At 40.5% G+C, this 16,610-nt stretch overlaps 1 protein-coding gene across 1 annotated transcript; it reads right to left on the bottom strand.

Annotated features, from left to right (window-relative positions):
• Window positions 1-13,457: 13,457 nt before the first annotated feature.
• LOC103403987 (protein transport protein Sec61 subunit gamma) lies at window positions 13,458-15,176 on the bottom strand. Its single transcript, XM_008342842.4, has 3 exons — window positions 14,969-15,176; window positions 14,732-14,847; window positions 13,458-13,649 (listed from the first exon to the last, which is right to left on the bottom strand). The coding sequence occupies exons 1-2, from the start codon at window positions 15,060-15,062 to the stop codon at window positions 14,732-14,734; spliced, it is 210 nt and encodes a 69-aa protein (XP_008341064.1). The 5' UTR covers window positions 15,063-15,176; the 3' UTR covers window positions 13,458-13,649.
• Window positions 15,177-16,610: the final 1,434 nt, after the last annotated feature.

Here is a 16,610-nt window from a genome sequence, read left to right as displayed (position 1 = left end):
CTCTACGGCAAGGTGTGAACTCCTAAGCTTCATGGATGCTTACTCAGGATACAACCAAATCCTCATGAACCCTTCGGACCAAGAACACACAGCCTTCACTACTGACAGGGGACTATATTGCTATAAAGTCATGCCATTCAGCCTAAAGAATGCAGGAGCGACTTATCAGAGACTGGTCAATTCAATGTTCGCCAAACAGATTGGGAAGAGCATGAAAGTTTATGTTGATGATATGCTAGTCAAGAGCAAACATGCTGACCAACACATCACCAACCTATCTGAAACTTTCACCATTCTGAAGAGGTATCGAATGAGGTTGAACCCCAACAAATGTGCCTTCGGCGTAGGCTCTGGAAAATTCTTAGGCTTCATGATAAGCCAACGAGGCATTGAGGCTAATCCCGAGAAGATCAAATCAATCATCGACATGAAGGAAGCGGTAACTTCAAAAGACATCCAGAGCTGTACTGGCAAGGTGGTAGCCTTAACTAGGTTCATCTCTTAGGCCACAGACAGATATGCTCCTTTCTTTAAAGCACTTAAGAGAAGTAAGAAGTACATTACATAGACTGATGAATGTGCTGAGGCATTCAAGAACCTCAAAGACTACATGAGTAAAGCCCTTCTGCTCTCCAAACCTGAGGTTGGTGACACTCTCATTATCTATCTGTCGGTATCGGTTTCAGCAGTAAGTTTCGTTCTTATTTGAAATGATGGTAATGTCGAACGGCCTGTTTACTATACTAGCAAGGCCTTACAGGATGTGGAGACATGATACTCCAGCATTGAGAAATTGGCTCTAGCATTGGTCATGTCTGCTCGAAAACTTTGCCCTTACTTCCAAGCACACTCCATCATCGTGCTTACCAATCATCCTCTTCGACAAATATTTCAAAGTCCTGACACTTCCGGGTGAATGATCAAATAGGCGATAGCATTGGGTAAGTCTGACATCTCCTACCAGCCAAAGCCAGCTGAGAAAGGCCAAGCAATGGCAGACTTCATCGTCGACTTCACATATCATGTTGACATTGTTTCTACGCCTAAAGAAGTGGTGGTTTCATTACCCTCGGAAGCTCAAAAAATAGAACCAACAACCCTATCATGGAGTCTATATGTTGATGGCTCGTCTAACCAACAGGGTTGTGGAGTAGGACTAGTCCTTACGACCCCTGACAAAGTGGCGATGGAGTATGCTCTTAGTTTCAAATTCAAGGCGTCGAACAATGAGGCCGAATATGAAGCCCTCCTAGCAGGCTTACGTTTGGCCAAACACCTTGGGGTTAAATGAATTGATATCTTCAGTGACTCCCAATTGGTGGTTAACCAGGTCACCAACAACTTTGACGCTAAGGATAGCTCCATGGCAACATATCTGGCACAAACACAATTGTTGCTCAAGCGCTTCCACTACCAGATCACCCAAATTCCTCGAGTGGCAAACAGTCATGCGAATGCTTTGGTTCACCTCGCCTTATCGGTGGAAGACAAGATTGGGAGAAAATTTCAGGTCGAATTGTTGGTAGCACTAAGCACCATGGCTGCGGAAGTGTGCAACTTACAACAGGGGGATAGTTGGATTAACTCGATTTATAGATTCCTTGCTTATAACACCCTTCCAAATGACAAAGTCCAAGCTAAGCAGATTCGATACAAGGCTACCCGTTACTTGATCATTAATGACCAACTCTACAAGCGGGTTTTAACCTATCATACCTAAGATGCCTTATGCCCGCAGAGGTGGAAATTGTCCTTCGGGAAATACATGAAAGAGTCTGTGAAGATCATGTTGGATCTCGATCCCTAACACACAAGGCTCTTCGCCAAGGATATTATTGGCCAACACTCCACCAAGATGTCATCAAAATATCCCACTCATGTGATAAGTGTCAACGTTATGCAACTATTCCTCACTCCTCTCCCGAGCCGCTCACTCATATGATCAGCCCTTGGCCCTTCGCCTAATGGGGACTTGATTTGATCGGCCCAATGCCTGCAAGGAAGGGCAAGGTTCGCTATGCAATTGTTGCAGTTGACTACTTCACAAAGTGGGCCGAAGTAGAACCTTTGGCAACCATTACTGAGGCAAAAATAGAAGACTTTGTATGGAAGAACATCCTTTGCAGATTCGGCATTCCCAATGTGATAGTCACTGACAACGGGCGACAGTTCGACAACAATAAGTTCAGGATGTTCTGCTCTAAGTTCAACATTAACTTATGTTTTGCCTCCCTAGCTCATCCCCAGTCCAATGGACAAGTTGAAGCCATCAACAAAATAATCAAGCGAACTTTGAAAACCAGCTTGGACAAGGATAAAGGTTGTTGGCCATAATTTGTACCCCAAGTTCTTTGGTCATACCGCACTTCGTATCGGACATCAACAAGAGAAACCCCATTCTCACTTGCCTTTGGTACAGAGGCAGTTGTCCCAGTTGAGCTTGAGCAAGCAACATTCCGAGTCTAGAACTACGTGTAAAGCGAAAATGACAAACAACTTACCCTCAACTTAGATCTAGTCGAGGAACACAGAAACCAGGCTCACTTTAGGAATGTTGTCTACAAGCAGCGCATCTCCAACTTCTATTACTCAAGGGTCAAACCTCGTTCTTTCAAAGTGGGGGACTGGGTATTGAAGAAAAGATTACTCTGCGACAGAGTCCCGAGTGAATGAACACTTAGTCCAAACTAGGATGGACCATTTGAAGTTGTTGGCATCAGTCACCCTGGCTCATACAAGCTTAGAAGCTCCGATGGCAAGACCATTGGCCATCCATGGAACGTTGATCACTTAAAGTACTATTATAAGTAAACTCACATTGTACAAGTGTTAATCTTCAGCCGTTCGGCATCCTATGTAACGAAGACTATTTGGCATGAATTCAATAAAGAGGTGATTTAGACAACTCGATCCTAATCTTCTTACATTCCTAGCAAGGAAACACTCAGGTTCAAAGCTTCAACATGAATGCTTCCAACATGAAACAAAGTCTAAGTATATGTCAACAAGACTATACAAATAAACGAACAACTTCACAGTATATTCGTTCAATCATACATTCCAACACCTTCATACATAAGCCAACTTTGCTTTGAAAGGGTTCAACATACTTTGTGTCATTCAACACTTGTTACAATGTGCCTAGACACCTTGCCTTTATTCTCACCAACCAGGTGATGAAATGTGAAGAATGAACTCATCTTCATGCCATCAACCAGGTGATGAAATGTACAACCCGTACTCTTCTTTATGCCACCAACCAGGTGATGAAATGTACAAACCATACTCTAATATCATTTGGCAACTTGCAACTCATGCCACCAACCACGTGAAGACGGAACTCATATTCATGCCACCAACCAGGTGAAGAAGGAACTCATCCTCATGCCACCAACCAGATGATGAAATGTGATGAAAGGTGATGAAGGAACTCATCTTCGTACCACCAACCAAGTGATGAAAGCAACTCATCCTTCATTCCACCTACCAGAAGACGAGTGGTACAACTTGTACATGTGAACTCCTAGCATTCACAAATAATAAAAAACCCTCAAGCTTGACAACTCAACTAGGGGATCACTTATGCCCAACAAGAGTTATATTCACCAACAAAGTCTTATTGCAAGCCGGTAACAACTTCAGTGCATGGCATACGAAGATCAAGCTATTCAGCCCTCTTGCATCTGCTTCATACATTTCCCCTCTGTAACAATGCAAACACTACAACTCGTAGAAAGCTTCACACTCTTGATCAAGATAGTGTGAAGCAAAACCAATTTATGGTGCCAACAAGAGCTTCATCAAAAGAGTTCAACCATAATTCTCAAGAACTTCACACACTCTTGATCAAGGCAGTGTGAAGCAAAACCAATTTATAGAGCCAACAAGAGCTTCATCAATGGAGGGCAACCACAATTCTCAAAAGCTTCACACACTCTTGATCAAGACAGTGTGAAGCAAAACCAATTTATGGTGCCAACAAAAGCTTCATCAAAGGAGTTCAACCACAATTCTCAAAAACTTCACACACTTTTGATCAAGACAATGTGAAGGAAAACCAATTTATGGTGCCAACAAGAGTTTCATCAATGGAGGGCAACCACAATTCTCAAAAGCTTCACACACTCTTGATCAAGACAGTGTGAAGCAAAATCAATTTATGGTGCCAACAAGAGCTTCATCAATGGAGGGCAACTACAATTCTCAAAAGCTTCACACACTCTTGATCAAGTCAGTGTGAAGCAAAACCAATTTATGGTGCCAACAAGAGCTTCATCAATGGAGGGCAACCACAATTCTCAAAAGCTTAACACACTCTTGATCAAGACAGTGTGAAGCAAAACCAATTTATGGTGCCAACAAGAGCTTCATCAATGGAAGGCAACCACAATTCTCAAAAGCTTCACACACTCTTGATCAAGACAGTGTGAAGCAAAACCAATTTATGGTGCCAACAAGAGCTTCTTCAATGGAGGGCAACCACAATTCTCAAAAGCTTCACACACTCTTGATCAAGACAGTGTGAAGCAAAACCAATTTATGGTGTTAACAAAAGCTTCATCAATGGAGGGTAACTACAATTCTCAAACCTTCGAAGCAAATTCATTGTTAGAAGCAAATTCAATTTATATGGTTAATCCAAACCTTCGACTACTACAAGGTGTGACTTGCTTCACAATCTCTTGCTCAACAGTGTGAAAGCAAAATTTGTATATGTTGTCTCTCCCACATTTTCAAATTTCTAGTTTCCCAAAAAAAAAAAAAAAAAAAGGAAATTCAACAAAGCTTCATCAATGGAGGACAACTAAAAATTCTCAAAAGCTTCACACTATCTTGATCAAGATAGTGTTAAGCAAAATCAATTCATGGTACCCAACAAAAGCTTCAACTCCAAAGCTTCACCTACAAAGCTTCAACTCTAAAGCTTCACCTACAAAAGCTTCACCCACCACAAAAGCTTCACCCACAAAAACTTCACCCACCACAAAAGCTTCACCTACAAAAGCTTCCCCCACCACAAAATCTTCACCCACAAAAGAAAGCTTCACCCACAAAAGCTTCCCCCACCACAAAAGCTTCACCACCAACAAAAGCTTCACCACCAACAAAAGCTTCACCACCAACAAAAGCTTCACCCACCACAAAAACTTCACCCATAAAAGCTTCACCAACAAAAGCTTCACCCATAAAAGTTTCACCAACAAAAGCTTCACCCACCACAAAAGCTTCACCCATAAAAGCTTCACCTACAAAAGCTTCACCTACAATGCTTCAACACAAAAGCTTCACCTACAAAAGCTTCACACTGTCTTGATCAAGATAGTTTGAAGCAAAATCAATTCATGGTACCCAACAAAGCTTCAACCTCAGAGCTTCAACTACAAAGCTTAAAAAAAATATATATATATATATATATATATATTCGAAAATTCAAAAATTCAAAAATTCAAAAATTCAAAAAAAAAAAAATTGCCTAGGCCTCATCTTCTTTGGGTCTAACAACTTTCATAACAAATATATATGAATGAGGAGTTTTGGGCTACCACTTAGAAAGGAAAATGGTGAAGTTTTGATACTTTGGAAACTTGGCTACTAGCTAGACACCTCCTTCGTCAACTCCCTCGACCGGAGACTTTGGGGACTCCTACCATATGCTACTGCACCTTAATACTCGGAAGTCTTACGACCACTCAGTGACTTGGATTTTTTCAAGTCTCTAACCGATAAGTTTTCCTCACTCAGGAAATTAAGAGAGCACTACCTCAACCTACATGCTTCACTCACAAAGCTTCAACATACAAGCTTCAACAAAAGGAAAAATTCAAAAAAACTTAGTGAAGATGGTCTTGGTGTATTTAACACAATACTTTGAAATGAAGCAAAGCTTGTTTACTGATATCTCCGATAAGTTACAAATATGTACATATACATGAATCAAAATAGACAAACAAGAGGGAGCCTTCATAAAGGTTGCTCAGGAAAAGTCTCAGTAGTCGGCAGAGCCCCAGAAAGATGAGGCACAAGAGGGTGATTATTTGAAGCCTCAGTACTAGGCAGAACCCTAGAAGGAAGAGGCACCGAAGGTTGATCATTTGGAGCTTCATTAAGCGGTACAGCCCTAGAAGACGAAGGCAATAAAAGCCTTAGGAACAAACCCACAAACCTCTGATGATTAAGTAAAATCTGACCATCAGATTCCTGCAGGTGGTCGAGCTTCCTCTTCATGTTTGTAACATAGTCATGTGCGAGCCTGTGCAACTGTTTATTCTCATGCTTGAGCCCTTTGATTTCCTGTTTGAGACTTATCACTTCAGCCGCCAATGATTCAACTTGGCGGGTTCGAGCAAATAGGCGTTGGGCCATATTAGACACAGAACCTGCACACTGAACACTAAGAGCTAGAGAATCCTTAACAGCCAACTCATCAGACCGTTTGGAAAGTAGTTTGTTATCTTTGGAAGTAAGAAGGTTCATGGCCACCACCGCAGCGGTCATATCATTCTTCATCACAGAGTCCCCAACGGTAAGAGGACCAATAAGGGATAAGAATGATGAGTGCCATATGTTGTCTTGAGAAGGCATGGCTGCCTCTTCACTAAAGTTCAAGTCAAAACGACGGTCAGATGGGCCAGACATTCTCAGAAATGATGAAGGAGAAATAAGGTGCAATAAATCTCTGAAGTAAGGGGAAAATTCCTACAAGCAATAACTCTTTGAATGTACTTCTTGCACACAATTGGTGTCCTTATAAAAAAAGGGCAACAGGGCGGTTGGTTCAAAAATCGAAGAGGCACCACTCTCCGGATTCCGAAGAGGCACCACTTTCCACACGTAACATCAACTCCTCGGGTACCATAGATAACTTTGCCAAAGATCTCTGACAAAGGTTAGACACATAAATTTTGAAGGTCCAGCTACCCTACTATTACCCATAAAGGTAAAGGAATAGCACCACTGCTTGATAACTAGAAAATCCCAATGTGTGTCAACCTCCGTGCTCTGTGGCAAGGCAGATTGACAAAAATGCCCAACCTTTACTCACATTCAAGAAAACACTCCCAACAAGATTGCTTGCTCAAAAATCGAAGAGGCACCACTATTCGAATCTCGAGAGCCAGACTCCCAACAGGATTACGTGCTCAAAAATCGAAGAGGCACCGCCCTCCGAATCTTGAGAACCAGACTCCCAACAGGATTACTTTTTCAAAAAGCGAAGAGACACTGCTCTTCGAATCTCAAGAGTTAGACTCCCAACAGGATTGCTTTCTCAAAAATCGAAGAGGCACCATTCTCTGAATCTCGAGAGCCAGATCCCCGACAAGATTGCTTGTTCGAAAACCGAAGAGACACCGCTCTCTGAACTTCGAGAGCCAGATTTCCTTGGATAAAGCTTGTCTACAATCTTCACACGCAACATCAGCTTTCCAGATACCACAGAACACTTTTTCAAAGTGCTCTGACAAAGTTAAAACACGTGAAGCTTGCAGCTCCCACTACATTACTATGACCAAGAAGGGTAAAAGAATAACACTACTACTTGTTAGGGAGACTCTTATATATGTCGGCCTCCATCCTCCACAGCCAGGCAGACCTGCAAATAAAAAAAATGCTCAACTTTTCTTCACATCCGAGAGGACACTCTCAGCAGAGTCTATCGAAATACTCAGCTTCTTTTCCTCCCGGTAATACCTCTGTAAACAAGCCACACCAAAGCAAGAGTATCTCATATCATCAGGGTTAAAAGCAAGAGTATCCCATATCATGCTTTTTCCCTGTCTTTTCCTTTGGCCTTGTTCTTACCTGCAAGACAAGGAGAATGAGAGCAATCAGTCAACACTTGGAATCAAGCTTCTAGTCAGGAACTGACTGCCTGGAACCCCTTGCCTAATTACTTACCTAGCATTGCTCTCGAGTACTCATCTTCAACATCTTATGCTTCCAGAGAAGATACCACATCTGCCTGAGGAACAGATAGGGCAAGTGAGAAGGATACAAGGAAGCATGTGGAGACAAGCGTAACAGAACACATGCCAATACATCCACTACTTTGTCAACAGCAAAAGTATCCCATATCATTAGGGTCGAACGTACTCTAGATTTGATGGACTTGTTTGGACCCTCAAATTCTTGAGTCGGCCTTATACTCTAGAGGAAACCAGAAAACCCTCCAGCCCAGTTCAAGAATAAGCCTGTGGAAAGTTACTTCTTCAAAAGCAAAAGTATCTCATATCATCTCTTCTCCATTTGCTTCTCCTTATCCTTGTTATTGTTTATGACACAATGAGAAGGAGAACAATCAACCGGAAGCCGAAGTCGAACCTCCGATCGAGGTTGCTTGCTTGGAAGTCTGATTGCTTACCTTGTCTGTTACCTCCTTCGGCAAATCTCCTAGCTCGGCGACTTGGGGGACTCCTACTATAGGGTTTGTATCGCACTTGACCAAGCCCGAAACTACAAGTAAGCTTCAAGTGAAATTGATACATTACCTTGTGCATCTTCATCAGTTAAAGATAACACCCCTGGATAGAGGAAAAGTACTTCCAGAGAAGATGCCACATCTACATATGAGACAAATAAGACAAGTGAAAATGATACCACACTTCGGTACTTAGAAGTTTCGTGATTACTCAATGGCTTGGATCTTACAAGTCCCCAACCGATGAGCTTCCCTCACTCGGGAACTTAGGGGAGTATTGTTTGTACCATACTTCACCAATCCCGAAACTACTGAGCACCGGTCAACGTTATATAGTCAAGGACCTAGAAGAGTTTCCCTCCAACCAGGAGGCCAATCACAGCGCGACACGTGTTGACATCAGAAGCTAATCATAGCACGACACGTGTCAACATCAGAAGACAATCACAACACGACACATGTCAATGTCATAATGAAACTAGAAACTCTCTTCTATAAATTGAGATCATTCTCTCACAATATTTCCTAATGTCATTTGTACTAAATCATTCACTAGTACTCACTGAAGGAGAGCTTGAACCTATGTACTTGTGTAAACCCTTCACAATTAATGAGAACTCCTCTACTCCGTGGACGTAGCCAATCTGGGTGAACCACGTACATCTTGTGTTTGCTTCCCTGTCCCTATCTATTTACATACTTATCCACACTAGTGACCGGAGCAATCTAGCGAAGGTCACAAACTTAACACTTTTTGTTGTACCAAAGTCCTCACTGATTTTATGCATCAACACGTCCAGTACTCCAAAATTATACATGAGCATCACTCATGTCAATCATACATAAACATTCATGAGCATCACTCATGTCAATCATACATAAACATTCATGAGCATCACTCATGTCAATCAGCTTCGAAAGCTTCATTTACAGAGCTCCAGCTTCGAAAGCTTCATTTACAGAGTTCCAGCTTCAAAGCTTCACTTTCAAAGCTTCACCTACAAAACTTCAGTGCATGGTATACAAAGACCGCCTCCTAACAACCGCCACTTCGGCCCATACATGGATTGAATTTGAAGTCTACAGCCAACAACCTCTATTGACTGAAGACTTAGGGGACTACACTATGTACCATATATTGGGCTTCCATAACTGGGTCTCATGAAAAAGACTTGTGGGACTTAACCCATCACTTACGTATTAAGGAGCGAGCCCTTATTCTATAAAAGGGACTCCCTCACTTTCATTAGAGAGCACCCATCATTCATGTATTAAGGAGTGAGCCCTTATTAAATAAAAGGGACTCCTTCACCGTCATTAGAGAGGATCGCCGCCTGCTGAGCAACCGCCTCGCTGCGAGCATCACTCTTAGCCCATCATTTATCTATTGAGGAGCGAGCCTTTATTCTATAAAATGGACTCCCTCACCATCATTAGAGAGCATCGCCGCCTGCTGAGCAACCACCTCGCCGCTAGCATCAACTCTATCCCATCATTTATGTATTGAGGAGTGAGCCCTTATTCTATAAAAGGGACTCCCTCACCTTTAACGCCACAAGCCAAGCCAACCAAGGCAACATAAGCCACAAACTGAGTAGCCTCGCAACATGTGCTACTTCTAGTTGAGCATCATTTCAGATTGAACACCGCCTCATATCGAGTATCAGTTCTAGACGACATCTAGTTACTTCGGCCCACACATGGACTGAATTTCAAGTCTCCAGCCAAAAGACTCTCTTAACTGAAGACTTGGGGGACTACTGTTAGTACCATATTATATTGGGCCTCGTTACTTGGGCTTTTAGACATTGAGCCCATGATTCATGTAAAAGGGAATGAGCCATTAGTCTATAAAAGGGCATCCTCACCCTTACAATCCTCAAGCCTCACTCTCACATTACAAAGCCACAAGGCTCACAAACAGAGAAACTCTTTCAAACTCTCTTTTTTCTGGGGGACTCCCCCTCACACTTGTAATCCATACATTCATACAGAGAAATACAATCAACATCAGTGTGGACATAGCCTAAACATTGGGGTGAACCACGATACATCTTGTGTTCTTTACTTTCTTACAGATTCACGGTCGGATTTACGTTGTTCCAAGACCTCCTGGTTTTATGCATCAACAATATATATGATGGATGACTATATACTATTTATGATGTTTTGAGATATATGTACTTATGTTGGAAAGATTATATTCAATGTTTTTATGCGTATCTAGTAGTCATTGTGCTGCCTATGGGCGTATGTTCTACCTACGGGCGTATGTCCTGCCTATGGGCATGTGATGGAAAGCCTTCAGGCGATTTGATACCACTAGTTAGCACATTATATACGATATATGTTTTATGAAAGGTTTTATGGCATACTAGGGTTTTCGGAAACCTATTACATATTATGCTATTAGTTTTTAGGGTTAGTACGTTGTTAAATAACTATGTTTGTACTACTTATATATCAACTTGGTCCACTCATGTTTGTTTTGCGCCCCTTCAGGACATAGGAATGAGGCTTATGATCTTAGTAACGAGGCATTCCCCTACCAGTGACATCGTGCCATCCTTTATTGCTTTGACATCATTGTAATAACACCTTCTACTTGTATTCTAAATTAGATGTATGCCCTGAACATGTCATGCATTATCGTTATAATTATCATTGTTGGCAATTGAATATTATTATATTATTTTATAAGGTTTTTGTTGAAATATTACATTGCGTAGTTCGCGCGAAATTTACATGCACGTTTCACATGTTCTCAACATATGCATTCGTTACATAGCTTGCGTCACCCTTGAGTGTTAGCCAGCACGTGACCATCCCGATGTCCAAGGATGTCCCCCAGACATCGAGATCGGGGTGTGTCAATTATGATATTGTTGCAACCCATTAAATCTAGTGCAAGAGTTGATGATATTACATTGGAACTCCTAAATAGTCTAGAAAGATTATAAAGTGTTGAAAGAAATATTGTCTCGAGCTGGAGATCAAACAATATGCCAACACGAATCTTATCCATGATGTTTATGATATTAAAGAACCATATGGATTGAAGATTATGAGTTGAATACTCAAATGATTAACCAATATTTAGACACTAAGAAAGATCATTTATCTTTGTGAGGGAAAAGATAAATTGATATTTGGTCCAAAAGTACCACATCTTAGTGAAGTATATGTTGTATTGTATTTAGCACAACACTATTTTTAACCGTTAAAAGGTTCATTGATTTATATTCTTGGAACTAGAATATTTCATCGTTTCCACATTTATTTATTGATTATGGAACCAAAAATTTCCATGGGTTTCTATATCTAACAAGTTGGAATAAAGTTTTTCAGGTATAAGGGAGGAAATTTTTATACATATATTACTTGGCAAAACCCCAGAAGGAGAAGGCATTGGAGACAGATCATGTGAATCCTCAAGTACTTGGCAAAACCCCAGAAGGATGAGGCAATAGAGACAGATCATGTGGAGCCTTAGTACTTGGCGGAACTTCATAAAGAAGAGGCACTGGAGGTTGATTATTTGGAGCCTCAATACTTGATAAAACTCCAGATGGCAAAGGCAATTGGTGCATTTGGAATAAAGCCACAAACATCTGATGATCACTTTGAATCTGACTTTCGGATTCCTACAATTGGTCAAGCTTTCTTTTCATGCTCGTTGAGTAATTATTTGCAAGCATGTGCAACTCTCTATTCTCGTGTTTGAGCCCTCTGATCTCTTGTCTAAGATTTGCAACTCCCATATTGGATACAGAGCTCGCACACTGAACACTGAAAGGCAGAGAGTCTTGAACAACCAATTCATCGGACCGTTTTGAAATTATCCTGTTATCCTTCGGAGTGAGAAGATTCCTAACCACCACTGTAGTGGTTATGTCATCTTTCATTATAGAGTCCCCAACCGTAAGAAGACCATTAGAGGATAAGAATGATGGGTGCCATATATTGTCTTGAGGAGACATGTCTGCATCTTTCACAGCATTCAAATCGAAACGACGGTCAAATGGGCAAGCCATTTTCAGAAATGATAAAGGAAAATGAGGTCATATAAATTGAAATCTCAGAAGTACAAAAAGGGGAAATTTCTACAGGCAGCAACTTTCTGAGCATGTTTTTTAACACAGTCGATGCCTTTATAAAAGAAGAGACAACATGTCCACTTGTTCAAAAATAAAAAAGGCACCACTCTCTAAATTTCAAAAGCCAGATTTTCTTGAATAAAGTTCGTTGCCACTTTTCAGACGCAATCTCAACTTTTCGAATATCACGGGCAACTTTGTCAAAGATCTCTGACAAAGTTGAAACGCGTGAATTTTACAGTTCTAATTACACTACTGGTGTTGACAAGCGTAAAGGAAAAGCACCACTACTTGCTATTGGGAAATCCCTATATATGTCGATCTCTGTCCTCCATGGCAAGGCAGACCTGCAAAACAAGGAGAAAAAGAGCAATCAGTCGAAACCTAAAATTAAACTTCTGATTTGGAACTAATTGCCTGGAACCTTTCCCTAATTGCTTACCTTGCATTGCTCTCGAGTAGTCATCTTCAACTGTTGGTAGGTCTCAAATTTCCTTAGTAAATACCTCATAACAGTTGATATAATGTTGGTTCTTTACACTGAAGCTGCCAAGCATGGATAAGTCGCTAAGAAACGATGTTTTGAAGGATTATTAAAGGGAAAATGTTGCGCACCACTTTTGTTATGCAAGAGACTAAAGCAGAAAGATCAATGACGAGCCCACAGAAGTTCAAGTATGGCGTCGATACGCATCAGCCTAAAGAATTTGAAATCAGGAGAAGATACTTATCAAGGGGAGCATCCAAAACAGATCAATATTTTAACAAGTCAATCAAAGACTTGTGGTCATCCAAGAAGAAGTGTTGTAATTCAATGTGGATCCCACTACCATAAACATGCTACTGAATCCATTGCTCGAGACCATCACATTCAATACTTCTTTATCGTTTTACACACGATCATCCCTCCGACATTTTATTGGTTAAAATGTACAATGATCAAGTAAGCGAATCCAGAACAACACAATTTTTGATTAAACGACAAAGAGACAAGTTCACAAGGTCCCAAATATCAAAAACAAGAAAATACATGTATCATGGTTTTACAGAAACAAGGAACACATGAGAACTAAAAGCTAATGCTTTATTAAGGTCCGCTGCATCTATCATCTGTCTAACTTGATCTTCAGCATGATCTGCAATCATACGGGAAAACAAAATCAGTCCCCAATCGACATCATATCCTACAGGCAAAGATATGAAATGTGTTTCTAACACTCCTAACCAACTCACTCGCCTAAGGCCTGTAATCCATAGTATAACAACACCGAAATGAAATCTATGTAATTACACATGAATAAATCCAATAAACATGAAACTAACAATAATACATTCAAGATATATGAACATTGGACCAATTCTTACACATAATCAGTATTTGTGTTAATCTTCCTTGGCTCGATATCAGCTTCCTAAGGCTATTTGCAATGGACTGGAAATTTGGAGTCAAAAGTTATATTTGACTCTAATCTTGATTCAATCCTTCTCTAGCACCCCGGAAAAGTTGAGGTCATATATGATTTTGGCGCTATATTTAATTTTAAACCTGACTTAATCCCTCTATAATGCATAAGAGTAAAAGCTTAAGGTCAAATTTGACCCCGTATGCATCTGAGAAATTAATAATTTCACCACCACATTTGGAGTCAAATATGACTTTATAACTTTTAACTTGTTTTTTAGATTGGATAAGTCGGAATAATATATCAAGAAAGCCTTATCCCACTAAGCGGGGCTGGCTATATGAATCCTAAAACGCCATTGCATTGCTAGTGCCACATCCATTTCTACCCAGTATCAAGCAGCAATGCAAAATGGCTACCCGTTACAAACCCTCGAATTAATCGCAACAGGGTAAAAATCTCAAAATCAAGAACGATGCACACATCTAAACAAAAAGTTGGTAAAATTATCGACATTAAATAACCATTTCAGTTGTACCGTCAGATAAGACAAGCCAAGTATGTATATGCAAACTCAACCAATACGTTCCTGATCGAAACTTTAGATTTGTTCATAAAAATTGAGCAAACAACTATCTGACATTCAATTTCCAAGGCATGGCAAATACTACAATCGATCCGAAATCCGAATCCAACATAAAAACAACCTAATTACATAATGCATCGATCGAGCATGCAAATCAAATCTCCACAATTTCTATCAACAATTTGAATCAATGAATTAGAGCAGACCAAGACAGAGATCCAACAATTACCTAAACAGATCCGACGATGATGTTGTTGATGGGGATGAAGATCAGCTTCACGAAGAAGCCAACGAATCCCATCACCACGAACCCAATCGCTGTCCGGAGCGCGACCTTGGAGAATTCTACACCACAATCAACCATCAAATATCATCAATTACACATGGATATCAGAGAATAAAAAAGTCCTAATTTCTGCAAAACCAGATCTGGGAAAACACAGATCGGACCCGAATATTGAATTACCTTTGCGATCGGGCTTGTGGCAGCGCTTGACAAGGCGAATGCTGTCCTTGGAGAACTCTCTGAGCGGATCCACCACTGAGTCAATGGCGTCCATTTTCTATGAGCAAACTGGGAGAGAGGAGGGAGAGAGATATGCAGGAGTCGGAGACGAAACGCGTTAGGACATTGGTCAAAGGTGGAGGGTTTTGTTATGTTTTGGTGCTTTTTTTTTTTTGTTTCCTTTCCTTTTGGGCTAGTGAAAAAGGCCCAATACAACAAAGAGTTCAGGCCCAAATATAGCAAACTCAAAACCCAAGCCCTAAATCGATATCGCAGCCATCCGAACACCGATGGAGACAGGTTTTTTTGTTTTTTTTTTAGCCAACGATATTACTAAGGGGGAGGGGTGGGCTTAGCCTCACAATGGGCTAGCAATAATGTGGTTCAAATTCGCCTTTGGCAATAATCGAACCTAAAACCTCTCACTTACAATTGAAGAGGAATACCACTAGGCCGTAAAACTAAGTGGTCGATGGAGACGGGTTTAGGAGTACAATATGTGTGTCCAACCAAGCAAGCATGAACCTCTTTTCTTCTCCAAACTAGTTTATACTTTAGAGGGATTTCTCAGGTGCAGACCATATTTTGCAAACCTTGCGTGCGGACAGGATGTGACCCGCTACATGAAATTTGAACTGCTGAAAACGGATCCATCATAATGAGCTTAGAGTGAAACCGGATCATAAATGACCCATCATTTAATAAAAAGGGTACCCGGCATGAATTTAACATTTGTTAGGATTTAAACTCCCCCCCCCCACATGGGACATAAACATTTACCATCTTTAATTTGTGTTGACCTCATCCCAAAACTCTTTTGCTCTCATGCGTTTGCTCAAACACCATTCCCGTTTCAAACTCAATTATAGTTGGTATGTTCTTGTGCTCTCCGGCCTCACTGAAACTCCAAAGAGCAATGAACAAATAAAGTGGAGTTTGGTTGAAAGCTATGCAGTAAGGTTCCACAGAAAAGGATGTGCTTTTCACTTCATTCGAGTTGGGTTCAAAGTGTTTTTGCGATAACTAACGTCATACTTGATTTCCCCCAGTGAATTTCAAATTTGGTGAGTTTGGAAAATGGAACCGTAGAATTTAATTTTGTTTTTTTTCTTTTACGTAGTATAAATTAAGTTAGGTATAAGGTTAATGATGCATGTTCATTGATGTAATTAGTTGGAATTGGTGGATATATGTGAAATTTTTGATAAATTTAGGTGCGTTGTGAAGTTATGAAGCTATGTTGACATGTAGTATAGAGGTTGGGTCATTATCTATTGTCTTGGTAAAGTTGTAGTTTCGAGATGGAATTGATTTTTGTATTTGAATTATTGTTAATTTGATAGTGGGACTTGAAATGCTTAAGTAATGATGCTCTGTTCACAGTAGATGTATAACTATGAAACTTTGGTGACAGGATGCTGATTGTTGTGTGTGTATTGTCATGTGTACAGGATATGGCAACCTAAGGTGTGATCGGATCATATTTATATATATTTTTACTTCAAATTCACTCGTCTTTTCTTAGTTAGTTCCTCATATTTTTGAGCTATTTACGTTATTTTTGTGTTTATAGGATTTGTTATGCAAAGAAAATAAAAATAGC

This window comes from Malus domestica, chromosome 16, assembly GCF_042453785.1.
Source record: "Malus domestica chromosome 16, GDT2T_hap1".
Lineage (NCBI taxonomy): Eukaryota > Viridiplantae > Streptophyta > Magnoliopsida > Rosales > Rosaceae > Malus > Malus domestica.
The sequence above is the reverse complement of the archived record's forward strand: the minus strand, read 5'-3'. Positions and strand labels throughout refer to the sequence as shown.

Excerpts from the sequence above, each read along its gene's own strand:
- LOC103403987 (XM_008342842.4), bottom strand. The coding sequence starts at position 15,062 with ATGGACGCCATTGACTCAGTGGTGGATCCGCTCAGAGAGTTCTCCAAG. Across the intron at positions 14,848-14,968 it reads CCACAAGCCCGATCGCAAAG|AATTCTCCAAGGTCGCGCTC; the intron begins GTAATTCAATAT and ends ATTGTGGTGTAG.